The sequence below is a fragment of the Temnothorax longispinosus genome, chromosome 9 (genome assembly GCF_030848805.1).
Source record: "Temnothorax longispinosus isolate EJ_2023e chromosome 9, Tlon_JGU_v1, whole genome shotgun sequence".
Taxonomy (NCBI): Eukaryota; Metazoa; Arthropoda; class Insecta; order Hymenoptera; family Formicidae; genus Temnothorax; species Temnothorax longispinosus.
The window spans coordinates 2,620,890-2,639,707 of record NC_092366.1 but is presented as its reverse complement, the minus strand read 5'-3'; the positions used below and the strand labels follow the sequence as shown (position 1 = coordinate 2,639,707).

The window sequence follows — 18,818 nt, the reverse complement described above, 5'->3', positions numbered from 1 at the left end:
AGGGATTGAACACGGAAAAATGATAATAGAATAGATGTCAAAATTTATATATCTTAAATTTGTACCTTGAAGATATTTTTTGCAAGAAAAAATACATATTATTTATAATTACAAGCTTGAAAAAGAAATTATGGTACAAGTAATTACGGAACGTGATAATTCAAGTCAATTATAAACAAGTTTTAAACAAGTAACAAAAATCTGGCAAAACCAGATTTATTCTGTTATTTGTGCGAAATATGCATTATTCAAATCTTAGCGACAAAAAAGTGTTTGAGATTCTAAAAATAGAGCATTTACTACTCTCAAAATATTTGACGTGTTCTTTTTTGTGGCAAGAGGGAAAAATGCAAAGCAGGAAAAAAAAGAGAAAATGGAAACAAGCATTAAGATTGATTCGAGCGACACATGTATTATGAAACAAGATATTATTATACATAAGTGTATGACGGAGTTTGCAGCTAAAGACAGTACATGGGGCGCAAACCTTTCTTCTTGAGACGGAATCGAATGTACAATACACATGTTGAGGAGGTTGTCAACCCCTGAATTGGAAAGGCACGTCAGTTCTTTCTGAATGATACTAGATACGCTTATCTAGTATCTAGTATCTATACACTACTGATCATCTTGCAAACGGTGTTTACATAAGAGTATTGTGATTGCTTTTGCATTTAACTACAAACAATTTCTTCGATGAAAATTACTGTCTACTAACGACTGCGATTACACATGAGTGTCGACAGAAGAATATATATATTAGTGGAAAATGTCACAATTGTCGCGAAGGTGTCACTGGGTCGATTCACATTTCTATCATCTACAATGTTTGCCTCACAGAATTTTAATGCAGTTTCGTACGAATCTCTACGATAAAAACACAAAGATTCTGCTATTACGATCGAAACAGGAATCTTCATGCAACGTGAAAGAGTCTTAACTGTAAAAAATATGACAGTAGGTCTTTATTTGTTCAAGTATTGCCTATTTACGATTTATGTACGTTAACCGTAACGTGAACTTCGAAAGTTGTAGATGTACACGACGACGAGTGTTGGCGGTTAGCGCCACATCAGATTAATAATATTAATTTATAAATCCAATCGCATTATGTTCTTAGACCAAAGTTCTACAGAGACAGTCTCCGTGCTTAACACGCGCTCTCTTAGTTCGTGTTCATGTTGGGTAGATATCGGATGGAGGAGCTTGATGTACACGTAGGCACGAGTAGATATCTAAGAGCAAAAATATACGAGAGATATACTTTTATCTAATTAGTGCAGAAAACTGAATTTCGATAAAATCATTCGAACGCCATTGCTTTCATTAGCTACACGAGAAAACGGAGAGATTTGCTCCCAGATATAATACGTCCTATCCTCTATTTTGCGTTTGTCGGAATACTACAAGTATCTTGCACTTATTATTATATTATACCACAAATAATTTTCGCGTTTCTCCAAAAGGAATTTTGCAACCATCATGATGCCACGAGTATACTCCGCGTTTATCAAAGTGTACTACCAGCATCGCGATACAATAGGATTAGTATTCTGAATTTACCAAAATACCGTAACCGTCATGCGTTTGCCACATCGCGCCACTTTCAATCCTACAATTGTAATCCCTCTTTCTGCAAAACGAACGCCTTTACCGTTCCGCCAAAGCTACGATGTATCTCTATATATGATTCTCTGTATAAATTTACAAAAAACATACTTTTGACATATGCAAATTTCCAAATTCAGATCGTTTCAAACTACTACAGCACTTGACGTAGCTTAACATGAGTACATATCCTTTTTTTTTTTTGTATTTCTTTAACGTTATCATTAAGACAAGATCACAAATTGGTAACGCGTTATACGCAATTGCCTTAATTACATAATACAGTTTAAACATCTTAATCTATTTCGCACACCCATCCATTCAACCACTATACCCAGGGATTCAAAAATAAATTCTATTCCGTAAAAATAAGAGATAAATGTATTGACTTACACAAATATAAATCCTATAAGCTACGTTTATAAATATATACATTTATGTACTATGTAATCTAAAAACTCAAGGAATATACTTTGTAAGTGCAGCTGGAGCAAATGGGATGATATGTGGAGAAATCTAAGTATCTAATTATTTAACTTAAATATATTAAGACATGGAATATTATAATAATTAGAGAAAATCATTGTAGTTTGAAACAAATGATACTGTGATACAAACACGTATAAATATATAAACTGAATTGGCAATATCTCTCTTATTTAATATGAGTTTTCTTTATCTAAATAAAATATATAGTGATTCTGATTTCATACTCATATTCCTATAATTCGACAATATAATATATGTTACAATCAAATATCTATTGATCAAGAAAAGAAGAAAAAATATGGATTATATAGAATAACAAAAATAAAATTAAGAAAAAAGAAGAGGTGAATAAAACTTAATTGATATTATTGCGTACATATGCTTTCGTTAGTATCACTGCATCATTTATATAAAATTAGTTTCAATTAATAAATTTGTGTATTTATGTATTAGAAATTGTTAGAGCTATATTAGAATTATATTAGAACTTATTAAATAATAGATATCAAGTTCTATAAAATTAAAAAAAAAAAGATTGTACATTTATATTAAGAGTACGTATTATTCATCGTACTTTTATGTCAATAAATGCTTGTGAAATGAATGATCTTTTTTATTTGTGAGTTCAATTTTAAAACTGTTTTACATATTATCATTTTACACAATCTCTTCCTATTTCTGTTGTATTCCTCAATTCTGAAGAAGATTACAATTTCGAATTATATATAAAAGAAAAAGCTCGTATATTGAATTGTTTCTTAGTAATAAAATAAAGTTTAGTGTGAAACAGATTATATTTAACGGCATTATGTGACATTAAATAAATATATGCACAAGATATGAACGTAGAAGAGAAATTTCCTTTCATATGTAAAATTCATTTTATTATAATTGAGAAATGATTGATGTATTATTAAGAAAACTACATTATATCATTCCCACGTGCTCCAATCTAGCAGTCTGTTAGCAGCGACCAATAACACACCTTACGCGCTATTTCATGTGCCTGTTACTGCATAACCAATTGGTTCCAGCTCTCTACACAGTAATATAAAGTTGTTACATAATTTTACATAAACTCACATTCACTCGTCCGCTCCCGGAGATCAGTTCATGACGCATGGTGACTCCTAATTCACATAGCTGCCTCGGTCTTGGCGCGTTTGCAGGGGTTTACCGTGTTTTCTCCCGGGATACAGTCGTTATTTTCCTCAGCGGCTGGCGAGACCGATCGCTTCTTCGTAACGCATACCTCGGCAACGGTGTTATTTTTAACAGTTTCGGTTGCCGGCGATTTAAACTTAACTATTACGGCAGTCATGTTGTCGCAGCCCGTTCCGTCGCCGAGAGTATCCGGTGCAAGGCAATGATCAAATAGCTGTAACACACATTAGATCGTTTTTTATCCAGAAGGAATACTTGAAATTTTCTGAAAACAAGATGCGCATGCGAGTAATGTTTAAAAATCATTTTTACTCTTTTAGGCTTATAACGTGATACCATACCTCTTCGCAGATTTTCGAAATGTTCTCGTAATTTTGTGACAAACGGTTGCGCACGAACTGAACGACGTTTTGACTGGTCATGAAATTCCATATGCCATCACAAGCGAGCACCATAAATTCGTCTTTCTCCGGATCGATCGTAATATGCCTTACGTCCGGTAGAGCGGAGATCATCTGTTCTTGGGGTGGTAATACCATGTTTCGCTTATACGCATGATCGCCAAGTGCTCTGGAAAGATTGAGGCCGCCGTTCACTCTGCCGTCGCTCGTCACCTCTCCGCCTGCTTTTACTATACGTTCCATTTCCGGTGCGTCTTCGGGCTTATGGTCCAAGCTAAGTTCGATCGCCTGACCATCCCTGCATAGGACACACCGAGAGTCTCCAGCATTGGCCACATACAGTTCATTGTTCTTGAGTATCGCTACAACCGCCGTGCATCCACTGTCCGAACCAGGCTGCACAAAAATAAAACTCATTATACAACGAATTCACTAACAATAAGTGAAAATTTTTAAACAAGTTTTCATTTAACATATTTCATTTAACGATTGTCCCTTTTGTTAATTTTACTCTAGATATTCATGGCTCGCGGTGAGTTTCGATGAATTCTCTGAGACAATCGATATTGTACCTTTTCTACCATTAGATCATCCGCGTCATCGTCTGAATCGTCTTCTAGATCCTCCTCCTCCTCCTCCTCGACTTCGTCATCTTCATCGCTTTCATCCTCATCAATATCTTCTGTATCGTCTCCGTCACTGCAAGAGGAAATCTCGATTTAAAAACAATGCTTAGAAATTAAATGTTTTTACATCAAGTAACACATGTCTCTATACCTTTCAGGAACACCATCGAAGGTCTCATCATTTTCGTCATCGTCGTCGTCTTCTTCAGAGTCGTCGTTGTCCTTTTTCAGTAGACTTTGGTAAAGATCCACAGGCTGAGTTCTTCTTCGACCACTGCTAGTTATCCGTTCTTGCTGACCCGCATCTCCGTTTTCCACAGGGGTGCAAGAACTGCTCGACACGTTGTCGCCTCCACCCTTACTGCTGTCCGCATCTCCGATCCTCTTCGACTCCGCGCCATTAACTTCCACCTCGTTCGCATTAGACTCCGCGCACGGTGGCGCCTTGCCGGGACTCGAGACTTTCTCTTTTACATCTTCGGAACTATCGGGCATGTCCATAGACTTAGCAGGTTCTACATCCGCAGTAGACACCACCGGTGGAGACGCGTGAGCGCTGCCATTGCTCGTCGTCGAATCCAGCACTTGCTCAGCTTCGTTGCTACCCGGGCAATCGGAATCTTTTCGCTCCACTGTGCTGGACAGAGTCGACCCGCACGGCTGACTGGAACTACTCACGTCCGTTTCGTTCGTATTCCAGTCGGGCGTGGACGCGGACGACGAGGATGACGTCGCTGGCGGTGACGGCGACGATGAGCATCCCGCGCCAGAGGACGAACCGCTCGCTTTCTCACGTCCTCTTCGACCCCGCAAGTAAGGACTCGCGAATGCGCGCTTACCACACTTCTCGCCTTTCAGATTTTTTAGATGAGGATTCGCCACCTCTGACTGATACTTTGCCATTACTTGCTCCAACGGCATCGTCGCTTCCATACACAGATTACTAACATTTTCTTCTTCATCTATACGCAATGTAACGTACGAAGATAATCTTATTAAAAGCTTACTCGTGTAGGTAAGGGAAAAAAATAAATTAGAGCTTGCGAAACGGACAATTAGCAAGAGTGTCTGTATAAAGGTAAACCCCGTAATAATGCATATCCTTAATATGAAAAATAACGCACCAGATTCGGTCAGGTCACCCTCCTTTTTCTCCGACGTGGACGTTCCCGCGAGCTCTTTGAGAACATTGACTACCTCCGGCTTCGTAAGGGTATCATCGAAACCGAGGAAAGCGTCTATTAAAGCTTGCCTAATGTCGCCTTTCTTATAAGCTTCTGTCTGTTTGATAAAATCGGGGAGGTTGCGCGCGCAATACGTCGCAACCTCGTGTCCTCCATGACCGTCGTATACAGCAAACAGCGAGACATTCTCGTCAAATTCTATGCAACAATTGTGAGCATCCTGCAAAGAAAGAGTCGCCGTTAGTAATCCATCTTCGACAAGATTTCTTTCTTGTTCTAGAAAGGTAGCAATCAATTGTCTTGGGTATTGTCTGGATCAGGGAATCGAGTGCCAAGAAATAACATTCTTCTAGAAATGTATAAATTTATCAGAACGAGATACAACATATTTCAATAGACAGTCGATTAACTTCCATTTGATAATACATTCCAAAAGCGTCAACGGACAAGATAAAACAACGATTATTGCGTAACAACTTTGTCGTTCGAAGGAAACTGACAACCGATATTATTGCGGGTATCAGAGAAAGTTACATATCGCCAACGAGATATTTTTGCGACGAAACAACGCCGTGATAATATTGATCGACATGTCGCAAGGATCCCTTATCGGGATATCTCTCGTCTGTTGATAAATAAACGCGTGAGTCGCGAAAGAGTCGTCGACGAGCGTCGAATGCGCCCGGAGCCTCGTCCCGCTCGTCGGTCACGCTCGTCCCCCCGGCACGAGGGTTCGGCGCGCGGGACGCGTCGGCGAGCGCGCGGGGCGGCCGGTCAATCCGGTGGCCGGGTGACCGGCGGAAACACGCGGGTGCCCCGAAACTGGGTAACGGGGCGATAAACGAGCAAGAAAACGAACGAACGAACGAACGAGCGAGTGAGCGAGCGAGCGAGGGCGCGCGCGCGCGCGCGTACGTCGCGTACGTTGCCGCCGTCGGCGCGGCGGCCGTGGCGAACGGCATACCGCGACGTTCCCGCTTACCTCCTGACTGATCCGCCAGCCCTGCATCGAGCTCGCGCCGTACGCGACATTCTTTCCCACTTCGTCGCTCGATTCCTTCTTCGTGATCGGCTCCGACAAGTACGCTCCCATCTTTTAAAATACCGGCTGGCCGTCGTGCTACTCCCGCGGCGTCCGCGTTAATGTATCGCTAACGTTTCCGCCAGAAAACAGAACTCACAAGCGTGGCTGCTGCACAAGTCGTTGACTAGCCTCCCATGACCGGTTTGGCTTTCTGTTTTCCAGCCGCGCTGCTGGCGCCAGCTGGGCGCAGACTTTTCGCCGCGCGCGCGCGCGCCCGCGCCTCTTTCGCGCCAAACTTAAAGCAACGTGCGCATGTAGGAGTCGGAAGAGAGTCATCCGTACGACCGGATATGCACTCCGTTCTATTTTCAAGTTCGGTAGTCACTGCATTTGTGCGTCGGAGTCGGAGGTCGGAGCCGCGGCGGGGATTGGTTTGGCCGTTTTGTTTTCGAAAGAAAGACGCGCGTTGTTTCGTTGCCGTTTGCGCTTGTGACGATGATCGATTTTGAACCGATTTCCCGAATGGGTTAGATAACTAGATGATCCTCGGACCAGTGAGCTATCACTTTGCGAGTTGTTGTCGTTCGAAGCAATTAAATCATATTCGATTTAAGTATCGATTCAAATCTAGAGAATTTATAGAAATTGATTTTATATAAATACTCGAGTAACTTTTACAGAATTTATATATAAATATACACTGAGAGAAAAAAAATTTTTATTTCAAAGAAATATTTATTACGTGGCTTTTTAACAGCTTATTTACTAAATCTATTTTTATTTAATTTAAATAAAAATATCGAATTTTAAGTAAATGTGTGTAAATAGTAAGTAAATAAGTTGTTAGGAGGGTTAGGAGCCACCTAATAAATATTTTTGAGGATTTTTTCTTAGTATTATATATATACATACATATATATAGAACAGAATAGTTTAAATTTAATACTAAGAGAACATTAATAAATAACAAGTGAAACTTGACCGATAAGTGAATCTCACAAATAAGTCATAGATATAGCCATTTTCGGTCGAGATCGAATTCGCTGGATCTTCGCAGTTTAATATTATTTTTGTACAAATTTTATATATTTATCCTTAAACAATCGAGCTTAATACTATTTTCGTGCAAATCTATATATTTTAGAATTAACCTTCAATAATCAAACGCGACAAGTATAACAGGACATGTGGAAAGTCGGTCGTTCCAGTATTAGCGCGTCTTTATCAAATTCAGAGCAATATATAATTGACCGCATTAATATTTAGTACATGAATATTGAAAACCTATTGCAGTAACGAAGCAAAAGTAGCTCGGACAGCGCCGCTTAATGGTCACTTTCCGAAACACTCTGGAGGGTATATTAACAAAATACGAAAGTAAATAATGTTCCAAGTGTTTTCTAAAATTTATTTTAAAAAAATCGAACAAGTCAGTGTCTAACATAATTCTTCGAGAGAAATATCTCGATTACCGTGGAGTGAATCTAACGTCGGAACCGCGAGGAACATCGAATCACCTTTGAAGTTTGAACGTTCCGCGCTTCGTTCAAAGTGTGGGGGGGAGGAACAGATTGGTGTCGCGCTCGTCGCGGCGCGGCACGGGAGGGCGGGAGGGATTAAACGGAGCAAGAGGGGCAGAGGGGGGGAGGGAGTGCGTACGGAGTAGTGCGCCGGGCGCTCGCTCGACTCCGCTCGAGCCCGCCAGTCCCGACCCGCCAGTGGCCGCCAGTCGTTCGGCGGAGCTCGGGGAGGTTAGATCGGGTTCGCGCACCCCTCCCCCCGGATGCGAATGCTCGGTGGTACGGCACACCGCGACGGTCGACAGACGGCAGCGGATACGCGGCGCGGAGTCGCGCGACTACGTCAGTGCCGCCGTGCCCCGGACTCGCGTCCTTTCTCGCGCGCTCGCTGGCGAGCGTCGATCGTCGTCGTCGCCCCGTCGAGTCGATCTCGCCCTCGCCCCGGTAACGGGGGCGAGCCTCGCTACGCCCGCACATCCCAGCTCGTCGACTCTCATCCCATCGACGTCCCGCCGCCGCCGCCGTCGTCGTCGTCCTCGTCCTCGTCCTCGTCGTCCTCCTCGTCGTCGTCGTTGCCAGACGGACGCGCGGCCGGCCGTACCGTCGCATCGTCGCCGTCGTCTCTCCCCGTCGTCGGCCGTCCGTGCATCGTGCTCGCCGCACCTGTCGATACCGTAACAGCAAAGGGAGCGAGGACGGCAAGCCAGCACCGTGTGTTCCCCGGCCTAGTGACCTGACCTTGGATCGGTCCGACCAGGTAACGTCTGTCACCGCTTACTTACTCACTCGCGCCACGCTTATTCCGTGGCCCGCGCGCGCCGACGTTTTCCTCCGGCTCCGAGAGCGTCTCTCTCCCGGGAGATATATATAACATGTATATGTACATATATTCGATTATGGCGGGGGTGCGGATGCGCGGGGGAGGAGGGCTTTTGAGATTGGTTGTACGGTAGTATGGCAGCGGCACGCATCTCCGCTAATTCCGGGGTGCTTAACGCGCGTATACGTGTTGCGGATAAGAGGATTTGCCGCTCGCGCTAGTGATAGGCTTAAGTCCGCTCTCGGATATCTATACGCGTGTCTTCACTCTTCGCGGTTTCCCACCGATACAGCGACACCCGCTTCACTCGACAAATGAACCGTTGTAAAATATATCGATCTTAAAAACGTTTCCCGTACCGCGGATTCCCGTGCAGTTTTCGAAACGAGACGGCTGCACGGGTGGCGCGACCGCTGGCTGATTTCTTTTTTAATCGAAATCACCTTGGGGGAAAATTTACTTATCGATCCGAGAGAAACTTTTAGCGGCGGGAAATTTCACCTCTTGCCTTTTTTTTTTTTTTTTTGCTCGTTTCGCGCGCGACGGTCCCGCTGCGGTTCGCGTATGAAGGCGCGCTAAAGCGAAATGCGGGGAAATTTCCTCACGGGCAAAACGAGTGTTCTTAACCACGTATATGTATCTGCAATTAAACTCTTCCCGAGAGCATTTATCCGTTATCACGCGAAGCCGCGAAGCAGGCTATCTAAACTGGCGAGGTATCGCTCCGCCGAGCGTGCCATGGTACCGCGACGTCTGGCCCGACACGCCGTCATCTACTTGCACCGTCGTTGCAAGTGACTGTCCTTACCACTGACGATCATTAATCTCTCTCGCTGCGTAAAGCATCTCGCCGTGAGAGCCGAACGAACGTTCGTTCCTTTTTACTCTGGAAAACTGAGAGAAAAGCGAGGAAGAATATTTCACACGTGTCGTGACATTGCAATTACATACACCAGCTCGAAAATAGGATGTACCGTTTCCCACGTTGCTATTACGAATTCTCTTCTAATTTTTGCTATTTAATTGATGTGCAGGGCGATGTACCCCGCGCGGAGATCCGCGGGGTAGGATTTTAAGACGCGTTCGCACTCGGGAATTAATCAAATTGGAACAAATTAAATGATACAGAGAGAGAGAGAGAGAGAGAGAGAAATTATGTAGGAATGCATCGCGTGTGCGCCGACAGGATTTATTCAATTTGCTCGCGGGCGTTTCTATTTTGCGACAAGTTGCGAAGTGCCCGTTGTAGGAGGCCCGGGAATGGCAAGTATCCAAATGCGAGGCAGAATAAGCGCACGTAATCTTACAACGTTGATTTTAATTATCCCGTTTGATCCGCCCATCTAGAAGTCATTATTTGCTCCATGCAAACTGTTGCACATTCGACGAATTCGCTTCCAATTGAGCTACGCGAAGCTCTAAAAGGATGCTTTTAAACGGAGAAAAAGATGCTTTTACTGCGATTTTAGAAATGTATTATTAGAAGCGACTCTTTCAAGGCTCTTTCTCGTTCTCGTGCTTAACATTAGTATTTTTTACCTCTCTCTCTCTCTCTCTTAATTAATTAAAACGCCAAAGTTTGGTTAAGCAAACTACATAAATTTCATTTTGGAATCATAAATGAAGCTTAAAGTAAAAGAGAATTTTTGAAAGAGAATTTTTATATAGCCGGAAAAATCACGTTTCTGCTTGGGTCTTCCAGACCTGAGGGTAGTAACCTAGGGTTAAAATAAAGATGTGCAAGGTGAAGAAGGCGTTTCTTTTCGTAGTGATTTGAGATAGGCCCTTTATTCTTTATGATAATTTTAGGAATTGCAATTGTCACCTGTCCGATTTTGAACGCATTTCTGATATTTGAAAGGGGACGGCAAATACGATCCGTTATTTACGTATTCTACATAAAAATTGCAGTTGTTGGTTTCATAAGATATTTTTACGTCGCGAATAGCCGTTCTTGATATTTCTGGGACAATGAATGCAAGCAGCCTATTATTGTTCCGGCCAATCGTAGATTTTTTTGAAAATGTTGAAGTGTATAAACCTTGTCATTTTCTCGTCGATCCAAAGACAAATTATCTGATATTTTTTACCCCTAGAACGTCTATAGGTCCTCGAGCAATTAGTTTCATGCACGAGATAAACCGTGTTATTTGTGTCATGTAATGAGCATGTTGTGAGAATTTCCTCCGCCTCGTGTTCTTCCTCCCGGATAGATTGCTTAGATTGCTCTTAGTCGAAATCCTCATTCGCAGTAATTACGGTCTGGAATGCCAGGAAAGTAACGGCGATTATATACATATATATCTCTATGTCGAATGAAAATCGTGATACAACCGCGATTTAGTCAAGTTTCATTACAATCTAGAAAAATGTTTATTACAAATTGGAACTAATAATAAAAGTCTTGGCACAGTATATAATGTAAAAGCATTTCGGTCGCGTTTAATTTTGATAGTCCTGTTACATGCTCTTCAACAAAATTAAAGACCCACTTTGAATTGGCGGCAAAAATGATGCCATGTAAGTATATATTATATAATTTTGCAAATAAGATGATTTTTGAACAAGCAATTCTGAAGCCTGCAAACTCCGCTTTTAAACCCCGTGAAGGTTTTCCTCGACGATACTTCTGTTTCAAGTGGTGCCATTATACAAAAGTCGAACGTGCAAAATTGACGAAAAAGAAATTTTGTTAAGTATTTCACTCACACTCTTCCTTGCCTATTGTCGACTCAACTTGATCATGAAGAGAAGAAAAAGAATCGTTATTATTTTCTTGAATTGAAAAATGTGTGACTAGCCGAATTCGAGCCGATTGGCTTCCCAAATATATATTATATATTATCAAGAGATGTAAGAATAGATTACATCTATCAAATATGTATTTTGTTCCCCTATAAAGAAAGAAAAGATAACTTTTATTTTTCATATATTTCATATTTGATTCGAAAGATTATCAGCTATGTATGCATTATATATTTCACGAAAAAAACCTTTTTATAAAAAGATTCAAATATGTCAGATTTGGTTTAGGAACAACGAATAGGTATAGGGGAGACCGGGACCCGTTGGCACAAGAGACAAGTTGGCATTGCGTTCCGTTTATATATTTATGGAAATATATATAAGGATGGAAAAGTTATCACAAAATATCTCTTTTATAACAAAGGTACTTTTTCCAAAGTTTTATTTAACTCAAACAAGTATTACAATAAAAAGAGAGAAAACTCCGATTCAAGAGGTGGCAAGTCAATTTTCGAGCGTTTCAAAATATTGTATCAATGTTCTTCAGCTTGAGAAGTAAATCAAAATGACGTATTATATATAATTATTAGTTAAAAGAAAAGTTTCTGTTACTATACGACATGTTATTTTGAGTAACAACAGTGATTTAATGTAATAAAATGACTGTACGAGTAATATAAAATGACTCATGATAATGATAATTAGTTGTTTAAAAAATCAAATGCCGAAATTGTGAAAACTGTGCCAACGGGCTGGTCTCCCCTCTCTGTATCTGTACGATCTTGACGTCTGTTGTGAATCGATAGTTTACAAATTATAGTGCGAAAAGTTAGAAGCCAGTATACTTATACTATACTCTTATTTTTATCACTGGATTTGATTAAACATGATCCACCGATAACAGACCAGTGAGACATTAACATAACATTGAATGTTACGTTCGAATAGATAACGACTTAAACGGTTAAACCAATAAATCTTTTCGAGCTAGATAAAGAATCGGCGATTATTGGACTTCCGTTTTGCTTTTCGCGCGAATATAAAAAGAATAATTTGATATCAACGGCGACGAATATACTTGTTTGACCTTTCGCGCGGAGACTGTTCTTCCCGTTGTCTTTGTGACCGCCTCTCTCACGTGCAGAAGCTTTAATTAACAGTTGGCATTTTACTAGATACGAGTCCATGTCGAGTTTTCCCTGCGTTATTGCAGTATCGTCTCGCAAATCATGTAAACTAGTTTATTGTTCCGCTGCGAGCTTCGTATCGCGAAAATGGTACAGCTGCCGTGTTGCGGCGCGTTGCGCCGCGCCGCGCCGCCCGGAAAATTAATCACGCGCGTGGGCGAATATGTTTTTTTCCATATTTATTATTTGGGAAACAATGCAACTAGCGTCACTACCGTTGTAGTTCGTTGACAGATATTGATAAAAATATGCACGGTTCGCGCAATCGAATTACAAATTAATCTCGGCAAACACAACAGCTGGAATTACATTCGCATTTCTATTAAAATTCTATCCATTATTTGTTATTTCATTATCTCATTATTATATATATATATATTATTTCATTGAATTTGCATTACACGTAGACGTTATTTTACGTTGTTATTTTACGAGCGCGGTTGTTAAACTTGACTGCACGGTCTTCGGCTCTCTACACAGGTTCTCGTATGAAAATTACCACGTCTATAAAATGTTCGTTTATCTTACGAAGAATTATAAGACTCGGCGAGCTGCTTGCGAAAATGATTAACTCTATCACGCGAGAACAGAAAAGAACACTTAGGCCCGTATTTATAGTCGTGTTTCTGCTGAAGAACTGTGCCAGAACCAGCATCGAGAAAATTAATCATGCACGTTGGCGAATATATTTTTTTCCATATTTATCGTGACTTATTTGTGATTTAATAAATAGAACTTGACAATCAATTTGATATTCACCGTGTCATATTTGCAATCGAGATTTAACTCAGGAGATCAAATAAAGTTTATTTTGAGATGTAACCTAAATTTTCTGGTTTTAGCGGTGTATCGATTCTCGAGAAATCAGGTATTATTTAAAAAAGAAACACTTTATATGACGTATTTATGATCTAATAAATAGAATTTGACAAAATCAGTTTGATATTCACCGTGTCATATTTGTAATCGGGATTTAACTGAGGAGATCAAATAAAGTTTGTCTTGAGATATAACCTCTGGTTTTAAGCGGTTTATCGATTCTTGAGAAATCATGTATTATTTAAAAAAGAAACAATTTATATGACATTTTTTATTGTTAATACACATGTACATACATGGCATTTAAGATTTACTGTTAATAATATACATTTATATATATATCAACCAGATTAAAGTAAATTCTCTCATCAATTAGGATTTTAGTAACAATATTTCCATTTCGAATCGCTCTTCCTGTCGCAACAGAATTAATCATTAGCGAATCTTAGACAAGGCTAATAATAAATCCACAAACAAAGTTCAAATGTACAATACATTTATCGAAATTGATTTAAAATACAAGGAATATTCGGCGTTATTTTATAACATTAAATATTTCGTAGTAACGAGACTGTCTGGCGTACGCGTCCTCGGTATTGTTTTGGTAGCGCGCGACTTTGTATGCAAAGCCGCCGCAGACCGTATTGTCATTAATTGTCAAGTCTCGGAACCGGCAGGAAACGCCAGCCGCTCTGTGTGTCATACTTAGGTATAGCACACTGAAACGCGTAACGAAAAGCCGTGTATGTCAGTTATGTACTGACAATAGTGACAATTAATTCGAGATGAAATAAAGTTTCACATGTCTATATTTACATTTACTTCACAACATTTAACGTTAAATACTACGTCGCTTGTAACTCGCTTGTAGACGGCGAGGCCACGATGTTTGTCACTCGCGTTATAGCAAGAATCAAGCCAGGCAGGTAATGGCATAAGCTGCTTTGTGTGTCGCTGTATTGCTCGAAACGCGATCGCGACAAGTACTAAAAGTACCAAATGCTGTTGTACAGCGCATAACTTTATTACGGTAAGTGTTATCAGCTAGCATTAAGGATTCGTATAAACGTGTCTCGAAACGACAATATTTCGCGCGATTTATTCATTTGGAGCAAAAACCGAGGTGAAGAGAATATATAATACATAATAAGAGAATATATAATACATAATAAATAAGAGAAACATATAATATATTTTCTATAACGAATAGAGAATATACATAATATATTCTTCATATGTTATAGTAAATTACTGTTCCGCGATGTATACGGACGATAAATTGTTTCTTTACCTATTGATTTGAATATATTTCATACAGCGATTTGGCCGATTTGAACTTTCGGTTTAAATATAATTTGCCTGACACTTCGAGATTGACAACGCGAAATGAAATACGAAACGCCGGATCGAGTTATTCGAATAACGAAAAGCCGTAATTATAATTAATCCGTATATTATAATTAAGCCGTATATTGATAATTAATCGAAGGAAAAAGAACAGAAAATTTACTTTATAATATTCAACGTTAAAAACTTAGCATTCAGAAAATTGTCTTCATAATATTCAACGTTAAAAACTTAGCATACAGAAAATTTACTTTATGATATTTAACTTCAAATATTTCGAGGAAGCTAGACACAGCCTTGGTGTTTGTTTTATTATTACAACGCGTTGTGTACAAAGCTGCACGTTCTATAGTCAATCGTGTAACGAGACGCGACAGGTAGTAGAGCATACAACTGCGTGTGTCGTCGTTTTACCCTTGAAACACTTATCTATTTACGAACTATTAAACTATTAGATCACATTAATTAACTCTCGTAGTTAACGATTGCAAATGTATTGGGTATTTATTGTAGCAAGTCGATTTGATGAGTGATTACGTTTAAATCGACGAAAAATTCGAAGAAAAACGCAAAGGATAGGTACAGCATACGTTGGGATTTATGCATCATCTAAACTGTCTAAAGATATCATTATCGTCTGTATAAATAAAATTATTCTCACACAGAAAAAAAGAAGTATTGTATCAAAGCTTATATATAAACAACAATCTATAATCTTATAAGAATTTCAACTTTTTACTTCAACTTTTTCTCCTTGGTTGAACTATATAAATAAAAAGTTGAACTATATATGAAGTTATTTCTCATTCAAGCAAGTTTTCTTTGTTTAACGCAATATATAATCTCATTTCCAGATTATGGATTATATGAATTCAAGATTATTGATTGTTGCGTGTGTATACGAGTATATTCTTGATTTGACACTTCTTTTTTCTGTAGGTGTTTTCTGTGTCGGGCGTATTATACAATTTTTTTCGATTAATCTCACTGCACTGCAGTGTACAATAATAATAAAATGTGTGTGATTAAGGTCGAGAGTCCCGTGCAAAATGCCGTGCGATTATCCTACTTTGGTGATTAGAATGCGCGGTCTTAATTAGTATTTTCGCAAGTATTGTGTGAATGCAACAAATGAATCTAAGAGGAGGAGGAGGAGGAGAAGAATTGGAGCGGACAACTGCGGAGCGACTGTGGGATGAGTCTATTATTTTTTGTTTCAGTGAGCGGATATTAAAAGATAAATAAAGAGATAACGCGGAAGGCAAATATTACATCTCAAAAGGATCTATTATCCTTAAAATGGATGGACTAAGACAAATTACTGCAAACAGTTCATTTTGGAATTTATATATATTATAGTCAATTTATTGAACATTTTATACTGCACGAATTGTTAAGCATAAGATAAGATTTTAGGCAAACCGCAATTTTCAGCAGAACACTATAAAAAGATAATATGCGAATAATTTTATTTTGTTTAAAATCGTTTATCGTCAAAACTTTTTTACTTTTACAATTTTTTTATTGTTACAACGGATTCAATTTTTGATTGCTTAGTTGATTAGTGAAAACAAGGAAAAATAAAAAAAAATAACAGCAAAATAAATTTATGACAAATAGAATACTAACGTTTTAAAAAAATAAATCTCATATCTAAATTCCCTCTTCTGGTGTTCATATTTCATGAAGATCGGAACAAGATATATTCTCTCCGTTATACATATATCTACGTGAAATAAAAATACATTACATGTATAAAACAAAAAGAGAGACATTGTTAACTTAGTTGTTAGATACTAGATTTTTCAAGATATTTTATTCGACTAACTGGCAATAAGAGAAAAAATTCACGATGTTTCTATTTAATCACGACGTAACTATATTTTCCTTTTTCCGCATATTTTTTAAATAAAATTTGAGGTCTGCGTTTCTGTATATATTTCCAGAATTAAATGTTACACGAGCTGAGAAAATAAAATATTTAGAATTTTTATATATTTTACAAACATAATTAAAAGACGGATAGAAGATATTTGACTGTCAGATATACATATATATTTCAACTAAATTATTTAATCTGATATTTTAACTAATTTATTCAATAAAAAGATACGCTAACGGTTATTAATCATATCGAGAATCATATTTATTCTTATATAATTAATAAGCCAGTTTTAGTTTTTACTTTTTCATATAACTCATATCTACTCTTATTTATTAATAACTTAACATTTTATATTACTTGAAACATAGAGTTAATAATATGAGATCCTTTAACTATCTCGCGCATTACAATATTATGTAATATTATTTGAATATTCAGGCGTCAGGGTTCACAAAAATTATCGTACCGCTTTTCGCAATCAGTTGAATGTAATTTTTAAGAGTTACTGTCTAATCAAAATATAGCTATTGAATTATTTGTATCTCAAGATGAAATTTTATTCTGAATATTTCATCTGATAAGCTTTTTGATACAAGGTTCATGTAACTATAAATATGGGCCATTGAGTAACTCTTTAAGTCTCTAAACTGATGGCAAACTTACTTTATCGAAACAAGATTACATGCCATGAGAAATACGAACGCATATATCCTCTTTATTTGATATTCTCCTTTTATTCGTTATCGTGTTCCCCAAGAAGCAAACTGAAATTGATTCGCTCAGTCATCGATACTCGCTTAAACCACGTATTGCGTGAGCTTCGTTATTGTCGCGAGCCTTATTGACATCGATAATTCCCACGATACCATTCTTTTCCTTCCGTGACGAAGATTTCTGAAATACGAAGCCTGTGGCGCAGGAAGAGCGTCGTTAGTCGCGCGATTTCTTAGTGAAAGTATCTTTTCTTTTTCCGATTATCTCGTATCTCGAGGGATGATTACCTACTAAATTTATACCGGTTGAAAGTAAGGTCAACGAATCGCTCGAGAACATGCGACAGGACTTCCTTGAAACAGGGGTCGAGAAAGGAGGTTAATGCCTTTTCCAGCACTCGTGGTGCCGCCTTATACTTTGGACATACACGTCATTTGTAAAACAAGTGGACTAAAAGGTTTAAAGGGACGGCCGTCAGGTATCGAGGAATATTTAAACTTTGCGCGAAGTTTTTTCGAAGATATCAGCCTCAAAGTTGCCGATACGTGACGTGCGATAAAGTAACTTCGTTCCGATCGAGTGCAGGGACCTTTCCGTGAACCTTAGTGCTCTTAAAAGCAGTTGCGTGTATGTGCAGCGTGCACATAAAGTTGTATGACAAGGCCTCTTCCTCTTCCTCTTTGGCGACTAAATAGTATTCCAAATTATATCTCTTGTTGTGCACATTAAAATCGTTCAGACAACATTTAATATTCATTAAGAGAGAGAGAGAGAGAGAGGAGAGTAATTTTTCATTATTATTTTAATACAAAATTATTATATCGAATATTGATAATCAAACGCATTTGCTAAATGCAACGGACTGCGAGGAATTGCGCATCAGTCATCTATTTTGTGACAGTCGGACATACATGGTATGAAATTTGAACATGATCGATTAAACCACTCTCAAGTTCCGTGGAAACTTCGCAATTTGTGTCGCCACATTCTGTTCTTCCTCCGTAATCCACTGATGGCAGAGTATTCGCGAATCGAATTTCTTGGATTATTGACGAAATTCAGATCTTCGCTGTTCTCATCCAACAATCATTTGTCATCGTCCCGCGCGATCTCTTAATCATAAAGATTCAACATTAAATATAGTTGTCTAAGTTTTATTTATTTGCTACGAAATGTTACGTATAATAAAAATTTTATGTAAATGTTGAATATTTTAAACTGTATATATATAATGCTCTTTTCCGAGAATTCACGAGAGAGAAATGTCTCTTAAAAATTAAATTTA

The 18,818-nt window shown here is 38.7% G+C and overlaps 2 protein-coding genes across 5 annotated transcripts in view; one reads left to right on the top strand and one right to left on the bottom strand.

Annotated features, from left to right (window-relative positions):
- Positions 1-386: 386 nt before the first annotated feature.
- On the bottom strand, positions 387-6,719 carry LOC139819444 (probable protein phosphatase CG10417). 3 transcript variants are annotated; one of them, XR_011733731.1, is made up of 7 exons: positions 6,455-6,718; positions 5,413-5,692; positions 4,440-5,250; positions 4,235-4,361; positions 3,603-4,058; positions 3,181-3,475; positions 387-1,235 (listed from the first exon to the last, which is right to left on the bottom strand). XR_011733731.1 is itself a non-coding variant. In XM_071788788.1 (6 exons), exons 1-6 carry the CDS (start codon positions 6,563-6,565, stop codon positions 3,233-3,235), a joined length of 2,019 nt encoding a protein of 672 aa, XP_071644889.1. In that variant the 5' UTR covers positions 6,566-6,719; the 3' UTR covers positions 387-3,232. The 3 variants fall into 3 exon arrangements, 2 of the variants coding, with proteins under 2 accessions (XP_071644889.1, XP_071644887.1); XM_071788788.1 differs by having other exon boundaries at positions 387-3,475; positions 4,244-4,361; positions 6,455-6,719; XM_071788786.1 differs by having other exon boundaries at positions 387-3,475.
- Positions 6,720-8,105: 1,386 nt separating this feature from the next.
- Positions 8,106-18,818, top strand: part of Hs3st-a (Heparan sulfate 3-O sulfotransferase-A) — a 42,808-nt gene continuing 32,095 nt past the window's right edge. Inside the window, exon 1 of one of the 2 annotated variants that reach the window (XM_071787295.1) lies at positions 8,106-8,773. The gene's annotated coding sequence lies outside the window, so the exon portion shown is untranslated. The remainder of the gene's footprint in view (positions 8,774-18,818) is intronic. The other variant, XM_071787294.1, reaches the window with a different exon arrangement.

Bases quoted from the DNA above. Each gene is read 5' to 3' on its own strand.
- LOC139819444 (XM_071788786.1), bottom strand. From the start codon at position 6,565: ATGGGAGCGTACTTGTCGGAGCCGATCACGAAGAAGGAATCGAGCGAC. The intron at 5,693-6,454 runs GTAAGCGGGAAC...CTTTCTTTGCAG, and splicing joins GCTGGCGGATCAGTCAGGAG to GATGCTCACAATTGTTGCAT. The intron at 5,251-5,412 runs GTGCGTTATTTT...CATTGCGTATAG, and splicing joins GGGTGACCTGACCGAATCTG to ATGAAGAAGAAAATGTTAGT.